At 49.3% G+C, this 15544-nt stretch overlaps 3 protein-coding genes across 3 annotated transcripts; all 3 read right to left on the bottom strand.

Moving 5' to 3' along the window:
• Window positions 1-537: 537 nt before the first annotated feature.
• On the bottom strand, window positions 538-1419 carry H310_05410 (hypothetical protein). The gene has a single exon (XM_008870131.1). The coding sequence runs from the start codon at window positions 1388-1390 to the stop codon at window positions 722-724; it is 669 nt and encodes a 222-aa protein (XP_008868353.1). The 5' UTR covers window positions 1391-1419; the 3' UTR covers window positions 538-721.
• Window positions 1420-2692: 1273 nt separating this feature from the next.
• H310_05409 (hypothetical protein) lies at window positions 2693-3134 on the bottom strand. The gene has a single exon (XM_008870130.1). The coding sequence runs from the start codon at window positions 3108-3110 to the stop codon at window positions 2754-2756; it is 357 nt and encodes a 118-aa protein (XP_008868352.1). The 5' UTR covers window positions 3111-3134; the 3' UTR covers window positions 2693-2753.
• A 9026-nt stretch (window positions 3135-12160) lies between these two features.
• On the bottom strand, window positions 12161-12373 carry H310_05408 (hypothetical protein; the record flags this gene model as incomplete). Its single annotated transcript, XM_008870129.1, has 1 exon — window positions 12161-12373. One exon carries the CDS (start codon window positions 12371-12373, stop codon window positions 12161-12163), a length of 213 nt encoding a protein of 70 aa, XP_008868351.1.
• Between the last annotated feature and the right edge of the window lie 3171 nt (window positions 12374-15544).

Genomic DNA, 15544 nt, shown 5'->3' with positions numbered 1-15544 from the left:
GTCCCTCGCGGTGAAAGCTGCACTTCTGAGTGCGACCGACAGTCGCGCTCTGGTGGCATCGTTGAATTTCGAGCGGTGCAGTCGGAGGCAATTGGGATTGCTTGGAGGTCAGAATCCGCGAACGCATCGGAGCGCTCCAAGAGCTCTGGTTCATTCCATGGCCGGTTGGATTCGTCTGGTTGGTCCACGATGGTCAGAGTGTATGTGCATGTCCCTGTGACGTTGCGACTGGAGGGACGTGGCAGCAGGATACGTGGAGGAAAACCAAGCGCTTGAAAGACGCGTGGTAATGACAACATGCCATGCCTCTGTTTCCAGGCGGACGAGCCGGCACCTCTCCATGCTTGCTTGACCAAACTTGAGTCCAAGCACTCGAGTTTTCGTGTTACCAAGGTGATATGAACATGATGTTCCTGTGGGGCCGAGATGGTGTGCAGCATCAATTGGAAACGAAGCCTAAGAACAGCTCCAGGATCTGTGCACCGGTGCGATGAACGTTTGCCTTCATATATATTGGGTCTGTGACGGCGTAATTTATGAGGGAATGGACTGGCCGACAAAGACATCGTGCTCCGTCCGAGGTCCCTTCCGCCCCGGATGGAATCACATCTCTTAACACCATTAGAGCTCTGGATACTTGGAACGTGATGGTTAGACCATGATGCGATTCGATGTTGGGTGCCACGGTGATCTCTGCGGTCGGCGGAGCAGCGATAACTTCTCACGATGGAGGAGTGTCGGGGTAGTTGAGGGGAAGAGTTTGCGGAGTTAGATGTGGATATGAAGCCGCAATCGACGATTGAATGAGCTGATGAAAGAGCACGTTGCCTTGCGTGTTGGGGTGCACTCCGTCGCGGAATAACTCCCACCGACCTTGTGTGGCTTGCCACGTGTCAATCACAGGAATGTTGAGCGCGACCGCGACTTGAACACACGCTTTCGCATACGCTTGCGTGACGGCGTTGAGCTTGTCGGCGGGATTCCACTTGGAGTTATCGACGGCAGGGGGTGTCAGGAACAAATACTGGCAGAGGGGAAACGCTGCACGAAGGCCGTTGACAATTACTCGCAAGTTTGATTGATATTCGTCGAGAGGGACATGTCGAATGTGCGACTCGCCACTTGCTAGGGACGCATCATTCGCCCCCAGCGCGATGATCACCAGCACGGGGGCGTTGTCACCGCACTCGCGAATGAGTTGCGGTAAGTATTGCACCCACCAACGAGTTGTCCACCCCGACAAGCCGCGGTTCAGTACGTCGGCCTTACGTACGTAGTCCTGCGACAAAAGCGCTTGAAAGCCTTGGATGGCTGGATCGGCGCCGAACTGAGTGATCGAGTCACCTAGAGCCACAATCAGTGGGGTTGACCGATACCCTATATAGCCCATGGTGACAGCTCCTGTCCGTCGGATCTTTTTGGTGTTGTGCCATTTTGTTGCGTAAAACTCATGTAGTAGTAGTACTAGTGCGTTGGTGACACACTACCCAGTAGTACTAATTAGAAACAACCTTACTAGTGTAACGTTAGTAGTACAGTAGTGCCAAGTTGAAATGTCAGGTTTGACGGATTAACAATAAAATGGGTCGCCAATGGATTTCGGGAAAATGTAACAACAATAAAAATGGTCAAACCATATCAAGGCGCGTGATTGGCTTGTGATAATTATATTCCTGCGCAAGGTACGTCAATAAAAGTTGAGTCGAATATTAATAACATGCGACTACAGTTGTGCATGAAAGCACACGCAGCCTTGATCAATATTGCTCGCACTTCATATCGTCGAAGGTCAAGGCCAACGAACTCAAGAAATCTATGAGTGATTACTTGTTAGTTTCGCACAAACTCGACACCCGCGCCGTACTGTATATGAAATTGTGTAGTGTGTAGAGGTCCGAAGTTCTTTATTACTACTACGTAGTATACGATGAAAACGAGAAATGATCGAAGAACATACTAAACAGTAGTACTAGTACATATTTAAAGTATACCTTTCAGTAGTACGTGTAGTACTTCGTACTCCTGACTGTCGAATCCCACCTGGCAACGCCAGTATACGCAGGTTTTCTCGCCCTTTCGATGAGCATCAACGACCTCACGGCCGTGCATTTCTTGTTCAAATGCCCTGTGCGATGCCATTCTGCCGCCCAAGACCCACCACAAGCAGACGGACAGGACGCAAATCCGCACGCTTTGAAGATTCACTACACTTCAAATTTGTATATATTCGAATGTTTTGCCCAGGTAAGCTAGGTTTGATACTACGTACCCGAAGTAGATGATCATTTATCAAATTTCTAATGTATAGTATGTACACAGTTCGACCTCCTTTCGTTGCATAATAAATGAAATCTTGTTTACGTCATATGCTAACATGCTACTTCGACGTGGGATGCAGAATGCCGTTAACCCTGGATGAATAGAGCAGACTTCACAAACGCGTCTAGTATGCATTCAATCGCGTCAACTGCATCTTGGATTCCTGCAGAGAAGTTGGTGGATATTGGTGGACTGCGACCTTTGCCTGGGTTTGTGGGGATAGCAGTTGAAACGAGGCTGCACACTCCGCACTGGCTTCCTTCATGCGATTGCAGGTTTGGAGTCGCCGTAATTGTATTCGACGTCTTCTTCAACGAGACCTCGTGTTGCGAAGAGTGTGACTAGTCCTCGTCAACATGCCTTGGCAGTTTGAGTACACCTCATCCAACGTTTTAAAAGGAATAATATTAAGGGACGAATGGTGTGGGCATGGGCTAGCACGTGCAGTTTGCTGTGTTGTTGCAATTGTGGTTGTCTTCGGAGAAGTACCAAGCCAGGATTTCCTTGGTGGTTTGCACATCTGTCGGTTGGGGGTCTTGAATCGGGTACGAGAATGTCGTGGGTTGTGAGTCAACTTGTTGCACGAGGGTTCGCAGCATCTCGTTGTGGAGTTTGATGGTTTGAAGGAGACGCAACTGACTTTTCACTTCGTCGGGGAGTTGCACGGCCGCCTGCCGCAGCAGATCTTCCTGCGAAAACTGGCTCAGTTGGGCTCGCATGGTGTTCATCAGTCGGGTTTCGTCCATGTCGTGATGAGGAGGCGCCAAGAATTGGGTGGACGACGGCAGCATGATCGAAAGGCTTTTGAGTGGGCAGTGAAATCGAAAACTGAAGAAAGCCGAAGCGACTTCGTTGGGAATAGACGACCGGTTGTCACAACAGATGGACTCATTGCTGACCAATGGGTTAACTAGATTGGAGTGCTACTTTCGTGATGCAGAGACCGTCCTACGACCCAGAGAGTCAGCCTTTGAGGGCTTCCGCCACCTTCTCGCGGTCGCAGCGACGTAACATCGTTTGGAAACTCGCTGTCGTGTCAATGGTGCGCATGAACGTGGCTAAAGGGGAAGCTGGACCACCTTCGCGCCATTTTTGGTGCCTCAGATCGTTGGATGCAACTGAAGTCGTCAAGACGTGAGTAATAAGATCCGTGACAATCAACTTTGATATGACGGGGCAACAGTTTTACCAACTCACAGGAGTCCAATCGCGGAAATTGTGGCGGCGGGTTTGGAACTCATGCAAACACCCGTCTGCCTTGATCTCGTCTTCCACAGTTGTCCGACTTGCAATGGGAACAAAGAGTCAAGGAATATAGCAGGGCTTGTTCGGCTTGTTCCCGGTTCTCTGCGTTGGAATGGGTGGTGGGCACGTGGCGTTGATGATAGAGGCAGGTCGACGGTCTCCTTCTGAGGATAGTGAGGTGGACTTGCTCAACCTACCGCACGGTTCATATTATCGACTCTCATTTGTTGACTTATATATCGCTCAATACACTTTTGGAATCACTTGATTAAGTATGTTATACTAACTCGAGAGAGTGATTGATGTACTATATATATCTTGAGCGAATCTCCATATTTGAACAGAAATCTGAGATCCATGGTGGGCAACTAACCACCCATCCTCGACGCTCCCGCGGGGTCAGCTTGTTATGGGGAGGCCCTCAACACCCCGTCAGGAATTTCATTCTTGTTATATATGTACTCTCTGGCCTATGGGGCTTTGATTGGTCGTAAAGCGACAAGGTCGTGAAACACTAGTTCCCGCAGGGAGCCCAGAGGATCCACACAGATGATATTTCTAGCTGCCTCCGTGGTTGAGGTGTGTCATGTTGGATAGTTTCTTTTGTGCGATATATTATCAAAGAGGAATTAATCAGACGCATTGCTCGGTGTCGCGGATAAAGCGACGCACAAAAGTTCTGCAATGATCTGGTCGGTATAGGAATGTTTCATTCGGTCCGTTGTGATATAACAAATGTGCGCGTATGTTGAATAGCGCACGAGGTGTCCACTCCTTGCGTACGAAAATCGCATTGGACGGTAAACGGGCAAAACGACATAACCTGGTCGGGTTTTCCTTGACGCTGAATCGGACGGGCGGAATATGCACATCCAGAAAGGTTGCAAAGGCGTACCTAGTCCAAACACACCCTAATGTTGTGCAACTGACGATTTACCGTAGGTCAGATTGCCGACGCGGCAAGATGAGTCATGCAGGGCTCTATTTGATTCTCTGTGGGCTCGGGGTGCAAGAAAGCGCTCCAACATATGCAAGCAAATCCTGCGCATCTGAACCGTTTCTACTTGGGGCTGCAACCCGAGTGGTGTGGGACGTGATTTCCTTTATGGCGAAGCCAGTGGCAGAGAGTTCTGGATGCTCAGAGCCGACGAGCCGACTCAACCTCGTGAAAGGTCGGTTGGACGGGTCCCAAACAATGTGTAATATTTCGGTCAAACGCTAAATCTAAACAAGATCTTATTGGTGAAAAAGGCGAAGGTTGGAGACATCTGATTGGCTTAGGTCCTTACTAGTAAGGCTAGTAGTAGATGTCCAGTAAGTGCGGTTAGCAAGGTGGCTCGAAACTCGGGCCACTGGCTAACTGACTGTAATTCAGTTTGCATCGAGAATCGGACAAGCGAGCAGTTCCTGTAGCTTCGACGTGACGTCAAAGGTGCGGGATGAGGAAAATAGAGTCAGTTAGTCCTGGTGGAGGGGTCGATTTTTGATCTCATCGACGTGAATTCACTCACGATCGCGCATTGCTAATCTATATTCAACGCGAAAACACGTTTACAAGGCAAGTTTGCGATGGAACGTCGGACACTTGGTCCCAACGAACAATTCCATGCCCGTCCCAGTGCCGATTTGAAGGAATTCCAGACCCTCCGCTGACACTCGCCAAGGCCCTCCAGGCGCACTATCAATACCCCACCAATAATAGTGCCACTGCTGTCTTTGCTGACCGCCACGCGTAATGTCACGCAATCAACAATTAAATAACGCAACATGTCTTCCTATTTCGAAAACACAATACATCTGGATGAGACTTGCTCGTCGCACTTCTTCCGATCCCCCCAAGTATCAGCGGCTTGCCCATGTTTCCCCGAGGCTACTGAAGCAGAACTTACCGCGAAATCCAAGCAATGTCGCGAATGCTGAGCTAGCATCTTCCACTCGCCTAGCCGACATGTTACCCAATACAAGCTCCCTTTCTCCACACCCATGTTGCGCTACACCCCACGCTCACAGCCGTCCCGAGTCATCCCAGCGATGCGACAAGCCATGCACGCTGTACAGTATCTCGTCATTGCCAAGGCACACAACAATCGCGCGTCTGGCCCTGACGGTATTCCCGCGGAATACTTCAAAGTATTCCAGTCAAAGTGGGCGCCCCACTACCACGAAGTTCTTTATGCGTCGAATTTAGCTCAAAGCCGCATGTCCAAGGTCCAACGACGTGCTTCCCTAGCGCTACTGTACAAGGCAGGTGATCTCATGGATGTATACATCTACCGCGCACTGACCAAACTAACGTCTCCGCCAAGCTGGATCCCGCGGTTGTCACCCGTCTGCTCAACCAACTCCTGCCGAAACTTCTCGGGTTAAACCAATATGGGTTCACACCCACGCGATCCATCCAACATGCCCTTTGCGTTTCCAATCACTCCAACGCCTCTGCCAGCGGAACGTCTCCCTCTGCAGGCGCTGTAATGTTGGATTTTGCCAAAGCCTTCGACTCGGTCTCTCGTTCGACGTTGAATCGTATTCTCACCTATCACGGCTTCGGCACCCGCTTCCTGAACATGGTCAACATGTTCTTCCACGGCACCCTCGTCTGCGCTGTGTTGAACGACATACCACTCGCTGCTTTCGAACCTGGCTCCGGCGTACGCCAAGGTGACCCCATATCCCCGGCGCTGTTTGTATTGTTCATCGAGCCCTTGCTATGTTTTCTCCGGGCCATCTCGAAGACTTTGGAATACGCACGAGCCAACTATACATACCGTATCAGCTTTTCGCGGATGACGTCACGGGATACCTGCACGACCACAGCGACCCCCCCCCGCATTCCCAGCCTCATCCAAGACTTCCGCTCAGCTACTGGCATGAAGCAGCATCATGTCCTTCACGTAGTCTCTCCCATTCCCTGCACAAGCCATTCTCGCCACCCTTCCCTCGATCCGAGTCGTCGATGCCGATGGACAATGTACGTGGTTGGAAAGGCCCCAAGATGACGTCATCCATACGTTTCCATGACCTTCCTTTGAAGATATTGGCACGCTGCACGCTTTGGCAATAGAGCGCTCGCACACTCCAAGGCCGCGTTATCATCCTTCGCACTGTTATCCTTCCACTTATTTGATACATCGCAGCCGCGACCCCGCTACTCGAAGCCACGCTCAAGCTCATACTTCCCATTGTCAAGTCTTTCCTCGCTGGGAAGATGTCCAAGTCCTCACAGCTACGCAATCATATGCCACAGGAATGGCTTTCTGTCCCACGCTCAGAGGGGGCCTTCAATTACTGTACCCGATATCGAGCTCCAATACCGAGCACTCCACCTCAGCCTGCTCGTCAATGCCATCTCCGCACAGCGCTGATCCAAGACACCACTGACGTCTCTCTCTCCATCTCTCGACCTCTTCACAGCAGCGCTTCGACCACACCCCTCTGAAGGTCAGGAATACTGTATGCCCGCGACGATCACAATGCCTCTCTGGGTTGCTTCACACCTCCGCTCCAACCAAAACAAGGCGCTCCATCTCAAGGCAACTCGACTGTCCGGACTGCTGATGACACACATCTTTCGAGTGTGGAATCTGTACCGAATCTTCGATATCGTCCCTTCCGTCGTCCGACTATATGACCATCTCATCACCACTGGTCAATCGCTCCATACTCCGACGCATGGCTCGTGTCTTCCTATCCAAGCTAGAACAAGCCTTCCCAAGGAACCCACACGTCCACTGCCATCGCTCCCTCCCCTCCCGATCTATGCCGCTAACCACCACTGGAAATTGAAGCTTGGCACTCTTGCAAAAAAATGATCACAACGGCGAAATCCTACAAGTCCCTCCTTCCTGGCTCTTTACCTACCAACCCGCTGCATCGTCTCCATCTGGACACAGCACCTAATCCCTTTGGATGTACCGCTGAAACCAATCTTAATCGCGCCATCTACCAGTGTTTGCCCACCTGAAGTTCCGCTTACAGCACAACGCTCTTGGTATCCTCTATCGCTTTCAATGGAACACGTCGACCTCTGTGGCCCGTACGTGTGCACAGATGCCAAGTCGACCAAGATACCACTGAAGATGCATACCATATTTTCTGGCGTTGCACTGTCGCAGTTGCCTTATGGGATCAACTTCTGACCCCATTTACCACGCTTTCGCAACGTTCGATGTCGTGGCCCGACCTATTGTTCCCACCCGACGACCTCTTTATCGCTATCCCCGACACTTTTCGTTCGCCGACTCGACTCCTGTTTCAGATGGTTCGATGCATTACCTTCCGTTTGCTTTGGCTTCACCACAATAAACCTTTGTACCAGAAGACGCGCCCACCATCGCACCTGAAGCTCTTTCCCACAGTCCTTGCCTTACTCCGCCTCCATGCTCGCACCCATCTGTCCCACCTGAAGACCGATGCCTCCATCGTGATGTCCCATGTACACGTCAGAATTGCTCGGACTTCGCACGAATGCCATCATCATAACCAGACCTCACACTACCGTCGGCTACTTCCCGATTACCTTCACGACTCTCAAGCGCTCGACTCCCAGGTCATTTCGTTTTTCTACTCTGTCTCTCGCTGTAGTCAACATCACTCAAGTCAAGACGACTCTCTATTTATGTTTTGATGGAGGGGGTGTCAGCAACCGCACGTCTACAGCTGCGAACGTATTCAAGCCTCAAGGCAGCCTGAATGTACAGTACTTGTTTCAAGTGACAACAACGGTCTGAACAAGTGCCGCCAAGACAGCGTCCCCATGAAAGGCAAGGAAGAAGGAGGTGATGTCCCAGTTACTCATCTTTCGCCATCTTTGATTACGCCACTTCTCAGCGACGCAACCCAACACTTTGGCTCCAGCGCACGCCGGCGCTGTATCTCCAAGTGTTGTTCACGTATGTATCGGCTGTTCCACCACTTTCATGATGAAGGTGGTCTCTATGAAACCACGCATGGCCTTGGTACACTGCTACACGCGGACTTCCCACACACCCTCCACAGACTGCTTATGGCACCGATGGCAGAGTTCACGAAGTTTTCTGAGTGATTTACTCATTGATGGGAGCATCCCATCCCTGCCAAGGTAGGGTTGTTAGGTAGCGTGTGCTCTTCATTCGAAGACACGTACAACCCAAATTTGTCCGACGCGATCAACGTACCGGGTCGCACGTGTTTTCGAATGAGACTAGACAACGTATGCTTGCATCGGTCTTCAAATGTCTTTACGCCAAACCACTTCTTCGTCGTTCTGTAGACTCCACCAAAAAGCCAACACTCCGGATGCCGCGTACCGCAATTCTACTTGGATTAATTCTTGAACGACATTTCGTCGATCTTGACAACGGAATCCTCTCCACCAATCTATAACATCTCAAAATATGTATATCTATTGTGAAGGTATGTATCAAATCTTAAAGGTACCCTCATTTCGCACTTGAGCATCTCGGATGAGCACACGTCGCGACAGAAACCGTACCAGTCGCTGGCAGTTCTAGAGGATACTTTGAAATCTTCGATGAAATCTGAGACAAATGACAATTTTTCCGGATTGTTAATTGGTAAGCGGACGAGACTTGTCTTCTAATTCCACACAAGCATGTTAAATTTAAAAATTATATGCGGGGGCAACATTAAAGGAGGGCCGTCGGCGATGCTGTGTGTCTGTGCTGTGTGTCTGTGCTGTGTGCTGTCATGGCTGTCCATTCTATTAGCCATGGCGGTAGCCTGTGCTGTGCACTGTGGTGTTTGCCTGCTCTATGTGCCGGGGAGCTGGTCCGAGCTGTGCTGGTTCGTGTTGTGTGCTTTACTCGTGGTCCGCTCAGCGTGCTGTCGTGGTGACAGGTGGAAGACGGTGGTAATTACAATTAACTCTTCTTCGAATTCATTGTGCAATACAGTGTTAGTAGCCGATGTCGTTCAAATGTTTGAGTCTCCAGCATTCGTTGTCCTAGTGTCCACAAACCGATTCACACATCGAGGAGAATACTGATTTCCCTACCTAAACGGAACGGGGGATATTCTATAATTTTCATAATCCTGTATTATAAAATATCAAGGGGTTTTCAAATATTTGAACCGTGTCAGCAAAGTCTCGATACATTCAGACATGAAGCATCGCGTAACCTTGCATCACATAACCTTGGCCGAGAAGTATGCTCTATATGTAAGCCACTTAAGCGATCCGAATGCATGTTATTCTGCCTTAGCCATATGGGCCGCTGCAAGATTTGGTTACGCTGTGACTCCGTCGAAATCCACCATTTGCAACCCATACAACGAAGCCAAACACTTAGTGCCCGCGCCGAAGTCAGGCGCGGACCAAATAGCGCAAAGTCTCCATGCCGGAAGTCGAAGAAAAGGTCGTCACCTCGTTCCAACGATGTCAGGAGCTCGGTGTGTGCATCACTGGTGAACTCATTCGCAAACATGCCCACGCCATCGGCGATCGGTGTCTCAGTCGACATTAGCAAATTGTTGTGCTCGGACAGGCATTCTCAACGACGACCTTGTTGTCTATATTGAATAATTGGTCGTGACACATGTCCTTAACAATCAATATCTGTTGTACTTGATATTCTTTATAAGGGTATTTCTCAAGATCGTCTAACGAGTGGAGTTATTTCTCACGATCGTCCAAGTTGAACGTTCATGACGTATTTTTATTCCAAATCGTCCAACGCGGCATGACTGGCTAAAATGCTAACGAGCTAAAAAGCGTTGGAAGCCGGTCTCTTGTGGGTTTTAACCTTCCAGAATTTCAGCGGCCCCCTGCAATCACCTCTCGCCGTCCACGACGCCACACCCAGCGCGACAGCCACCAAGCGGTATGACCTAGCGACTTTCGATGTGCACCTGGTCCACCATGCCAGGGATGCCGCGAAGGGCGATTTGGAATAAAATGCCACATGAACGTTCAACTTGGACGATCATGAGAAATATTTCCATTCGTTGGACGATCTTGAGATATACCCTTCTTTATAACTTGTTCAAGGGCACCCGTTCCGTTTAGGGGCGAAACAGTACATAGATTATCCCGTCGACTTTTTCCATGCTCGAAATGATTGGCGTCGACGTCTTCGAAAAGCAGATCGACGAATATGAAGAGTCTCGTGGAGTACCTTCAGCATCGTCAAGTCAGTCGTCCGACAACAATTCCCTGGTTCCTCGTACATCAACTCGATGTCGTGGATGTATCCGGTCACCGTTGAGTATGAGTTTGCCGTTGGTTTGGGCCCGCAGAGTGCTTTGTCGAAACGTGTGCAATGTAGCTAGTGCACACGTCCACAGGAACCGGTAACACAATCTCGTTTACCTGCATGATGCCTGGATGATTGTATTATTTCCATCTCCTTCAAGGCACGAGGACTCAGGTGCTGGTGTCATAGTCTTTATAGTCTTCGCTAGATGGCCGCTTCGGAGTGATGACCTTGTACAAATAGCAATCAAATGAAATTATAGTACAAATCTGGGAAACTATTATGGGCAAGGTGCGTAATAGTTCCCCACATTTGGACTACTCCCTACTATCTAATGGATTGTTTAGCATACAATGCAGAATAGTGCGAATTTGGGCAGTTCCGTTTGGCGCGACAACCACGCAATTGGTCGTCGCGTGATGCATTCTAGTATCCGGGAAAAGTTGCGCTACTCCCAACTATTTCTGCATCAATCAAACAGTGGAAACTGTTTCCTCCGCTCCAACTTGCTTTTTCGATATGAAAAACACACTTTTCCCACATTACTGTGCATATATGGAAATTATTGGCTGATTTCGCAACAATCATTCGATTAGTCATCAATGGCTAGTCTACACAAGTAGCAACACAAGACACAGCATAAACGGCATCAGTGTGTCCACCGTGTTGCAAGGACTCCTATATCGGGCAGCGAATGACTATACTGGCGGACCACGCCATCCACATAACAGCTTAACTTCTTGTGCTGTAGGAATTGAAACGAGGCGAAGGTGCAGATCAAAAACATTGAGATCTGTGCTGTTAGAGGCTGACGAAAATATTTTATACGGATTACAAACGTCCAAAGAAATACCTTCTGTCTACACGGCCTCAAGCAAGAAAAAACCTTCTGTCGACACGGTCTCAAGCTCCGCTTCCGAGATTGACCCATGCGGTATCGCAATGTCATAGTGCAGCACCATTCGCTGCTTCATGCTTGGAAATGTAGCCTTGATGACAAATATCACCTTGTTCAGCACGTAGTCGCGGTACCCGTTACCATCGACAATGACAAACGTGGCCCGTTTGAACGGTGGCGTGAGTTGCGGACAGCAGGAACGAGATGATGAACAAACGACCATATCCCAACTTTGCCATTGAAGAAGGAGCCGCAGATGGGATGGTCGAAATTTGATGTCGATTTTGAGCGCGTAATCGTTGGTCTTTGTTACACCAAGAGATGCCACGATCAGATTTGAATACTGATTGAAAAATGATATCCTGCAACTAAACTTTTTACCTTCAAGTTATGACAATCGGAAGTTCAAGTTGTGCAGCACATAGAAAAATCATCTCTGAAATTCATTATATTCGTTTAAACGGTATTAAGTACCGACCTGCATGTCCTCCAAGTTGATCACAGCTTCCTAAAACTTCCGAGTGTGCAAGAAGCACTGAGCACACAGGCTTGGTGTGACAACTTGGAGAGCTTCTTGCGACGCTTCCTTAAGAATGCGGCCGCGGTGGGCTTTGATGGTGGTGTTGGGGTGAATAGTGAGGAGCTCCTGGCGCCGCTGGCGAAGACATCGCTTGACATCCGACTTAAACGCAGAGAAGACGTTATCGATGGGATTCAGCATGGGACTGCAGGGACCGAGCCGGAGCAAGGTTGGTGCACCAAACTGCGTTGCCACAAATGGGCCAGGAGCTTCCAGTCCTCATGGGCTGTGGCTGCTGCAAGGATGTTCTTGCGCACGCTGTGTCTGTCGACGTCACGGGCTGCATTGCCTTTGGCAAGTCACTTGGACTGCCTTTTTCCTGTTCACATTCTATGTCTGATTCAGGATAAAGTTTCAAGGCTTGCAGAACTTGAACTTCCGATTGGCACAACTTGAAGGCAAAAAGTTGTATAATCAATTTGATACCGTGACAAGTTAAATCGTATGAATATTTTTTGTCGAGCAGAGAATACTCCGCCCGTTCCAAAATAAGTGCGCGAATCAGAATTTTGACTTATGCCTCCTCGAATAAAAATACTAGTACAAAACTCCAATATCGATACCAATTTATGAAGTTATACAGTTACGTTTGCCCAATCAAAGCATGCAAATCGCGTGTCTCACAGCCAATCAACAGGCGGAATTGCTGAAATCCGACCTCACCAATCCATTCAGGAAGGGGGTTTACCACCAGAACCCTCCAAACGAGAACAAGGACCATCCACAATACCAACACACACCTGCACACGCTTATCCTCATCCTCTACACTAATTGGTACGATTCCAACTTCTCTCATGACATCAATGACATCACTCGACTCACCATCACACATCGCAATGGCTTCCAGTGCCTGGGACAGTTCTTCGACACAGCGGGCCTCCTTGAGCTCGGCTGCGAGCACACGATCCAACTCGGCGGATGCCATTCCGGTCAACCTTGACTTCGCGGCGTCGAAAACATCCCGTGCACACGACACATTCTGAGTTAACTGACCCTTGCGCTCTTGCTTTGCTTTGGCAATGTAAGGCAACTTGTAGGCATTGTCCCCGAAAACCTTCATCGTCTAGCCAGGCACGCTTGCAAGGACAGGAGCGTGTGGTTCAGCCTCTCGTACGGGTATGCGGAGTAAGCGTCTTCAACATGAGCAACCAGTTCGTCAATGCTGCGTGCTGACTTGCGGTGTTGTAGGGACTGGATGGCTGCGAAGAAACCCAAGTCCAAAACGTTGGTGTCGGAGGGATTTGATGGTTGTGGTGCAAGCGATATCGACCATCCAAGAGCCTTGTACTTGGCCATGGCTTCGTTTAGCAGCGCGTCGGACGGGGGCACATGGGCAAGGGCATTTTCGTGTTGCAACTTCACGACACGACGGTCGCTTGGCCACTTGGAAACGATTGCAGACAGTACATTCTCGACCAAGAAGGTACGATAGATGCCCTTTGTCACAGTCTTTGTCTTGGTTTCAATAGTCCCGGCCACGCCATTGGCGCTGGTACGCTGTGCTTTGACAGGCGCTACGAACGGCCAAATGCCGATCTTGCCGTCCCACCAAGTTTCGGTAGCAGAGTCGTAACGAGGACGAGCTACAGCACATAGAAAAATAGAGACTTGTTCCGACATGTTTAAGTGGCGTTGGCACACGCGGACAAGGCATTCTTGAAAAAGCCCGTTTCGAGCAGGTATGTCCATCGCCATAACGTCATGCACAGAATTATTTGACTGTCCAAGAAAGGCTAGGATAACTCTCTTGGCCTTGCAGAAATTCGCTTGGTCTGTTCTGGTCGCAAAGTCTTTCGAGGTACAAATTCGATACGGCACAATGCCGTCCATCTGACAGCCGTCTCACCATAGGTTCAACATGTCATATACTTTCCCTTTCGGGCAAGCCAACTTGGCAAACGGAACGTCGCGTTGCGAGGTCCACCAGGCATTCGTTGTTGTTGGAGGAGCATTTGTTGCAGGGGTGTCAGCCTCGTTGAATACATTTTGTGTACTTGATGCAGTCATTTGGTCTATTTGCTCAGCATAGACTTGCCAAAGGCTTCCAAGGTTGTGTTTGATATATCCATTGTAATTGGTTCTGCACGCGATGCTTGGAGATGATTTTGAATTTTCTTGCTGACTTGCTCGGGGATGATTTCCAACTTATTTAGTATGGAATTTTGCAAATTTTCCACGACAGATTTCAGCAATGGTGTTTGAATGAAAAGAGGGATATGGGGGGAATACCAGTGGCCATGAAGTGTGACGTTGGGTTTTCGAGCACACCTGAGAGAACTTGCTCGGAGAGTTGAGGCAAAATTCCACTTGTCCACACATGGGACAAGAACAACGGAAGATTTGGTACCAACGTTGACTTGATCCAATCAAAGTGACAGGCCAATGATGCCAACAAGAATGGACTGCGCATCAAAAAGTTGCAGGGTAGTATGTGGTGAACCCCGGTAATATGGAATCCCATTGGACCGACGTCAATGCAGCCCCATGAAAGTGAGGTGGAAGGGTTGCAAAAGAGGCGTCGTTAACATTTAATCATACACAACAAGTTACACTGTTAATCTCTAATTCCACTGCAAAAAAGCACCGGATGCTGCACATCCAACAAATTCTCCTCCCGCCCCCTGAAAAATATACCGGCCCTGCACGTTCCCCAAACTCCAACCTGCACGAAGCCAAATAGAAATGGCCTGAGGTCCACCAGTGTTAGTTGCAAGGTCTGTTGCGACCCCCTTTCGGAATGAATGGCTGCCCAGCTCAGAGATAGACAAACTCAACACCAGGATGTCTTCGGGGGAGTTATTGCAGGTAGATGCCAGCCACGTCGAAAACCGTTCTTTAGCACTTGCGCCGAACAACAACGTCGTCAGTCCAACGTTTTGGGGTGGACGGGTGAACAGAAGTATTGCCAAGCTATGCATCAAGTGTCATAATCATCGTGTAGTATAGTCAATACAATATTCATGACCCTGACACAGATATCGGTGTCTTTCCCTCTGTAATGCGTATCTCGCCTTTTGAGCGCGGTTGGGCAACTTTGCGCTTGTAGCCAGCGCTAAACTCTACTCATTCAAAATGTGAGTGATGTGAAAGTTGAAAGACAATATGCAATTTATACTACCTGCCATCATTACCACCTAGTCGTTTTCTAATGGTTGTGATCGCTCGGTGTACAAATACTTGATTGCACTCAGAACACCACTGATGGTCGCGTACGAGTTGAACTGCTGTGGTACGAGCTCAACTCCTTGGCGATTTCGTTTGAAAGTCGAGTACGTCAGCAATGCTTTACACACTGACACACTCAACGGCAG

The sequence above is a fragment of the Aphanomyces invadans genome, assembly GCF_000520115.1.
Source record: "Aphanomyces invadans strain NJM9701 unplaced genomic scaffold supercont1.9, whole genome shotgun sequence".
Taxonomy (NCBI): Eukaryota; Oomycota; class Saprolegniomycetes; order Saprolegniales; family Verrucalvaceae; genus Aphanomyces; species Aphanomyces invadans.
The sequence above is the reverse complement of the archived record's forward strand: the minus strand, read 5'-3'. Positions and strand labels throughout refer to the sequence as shown.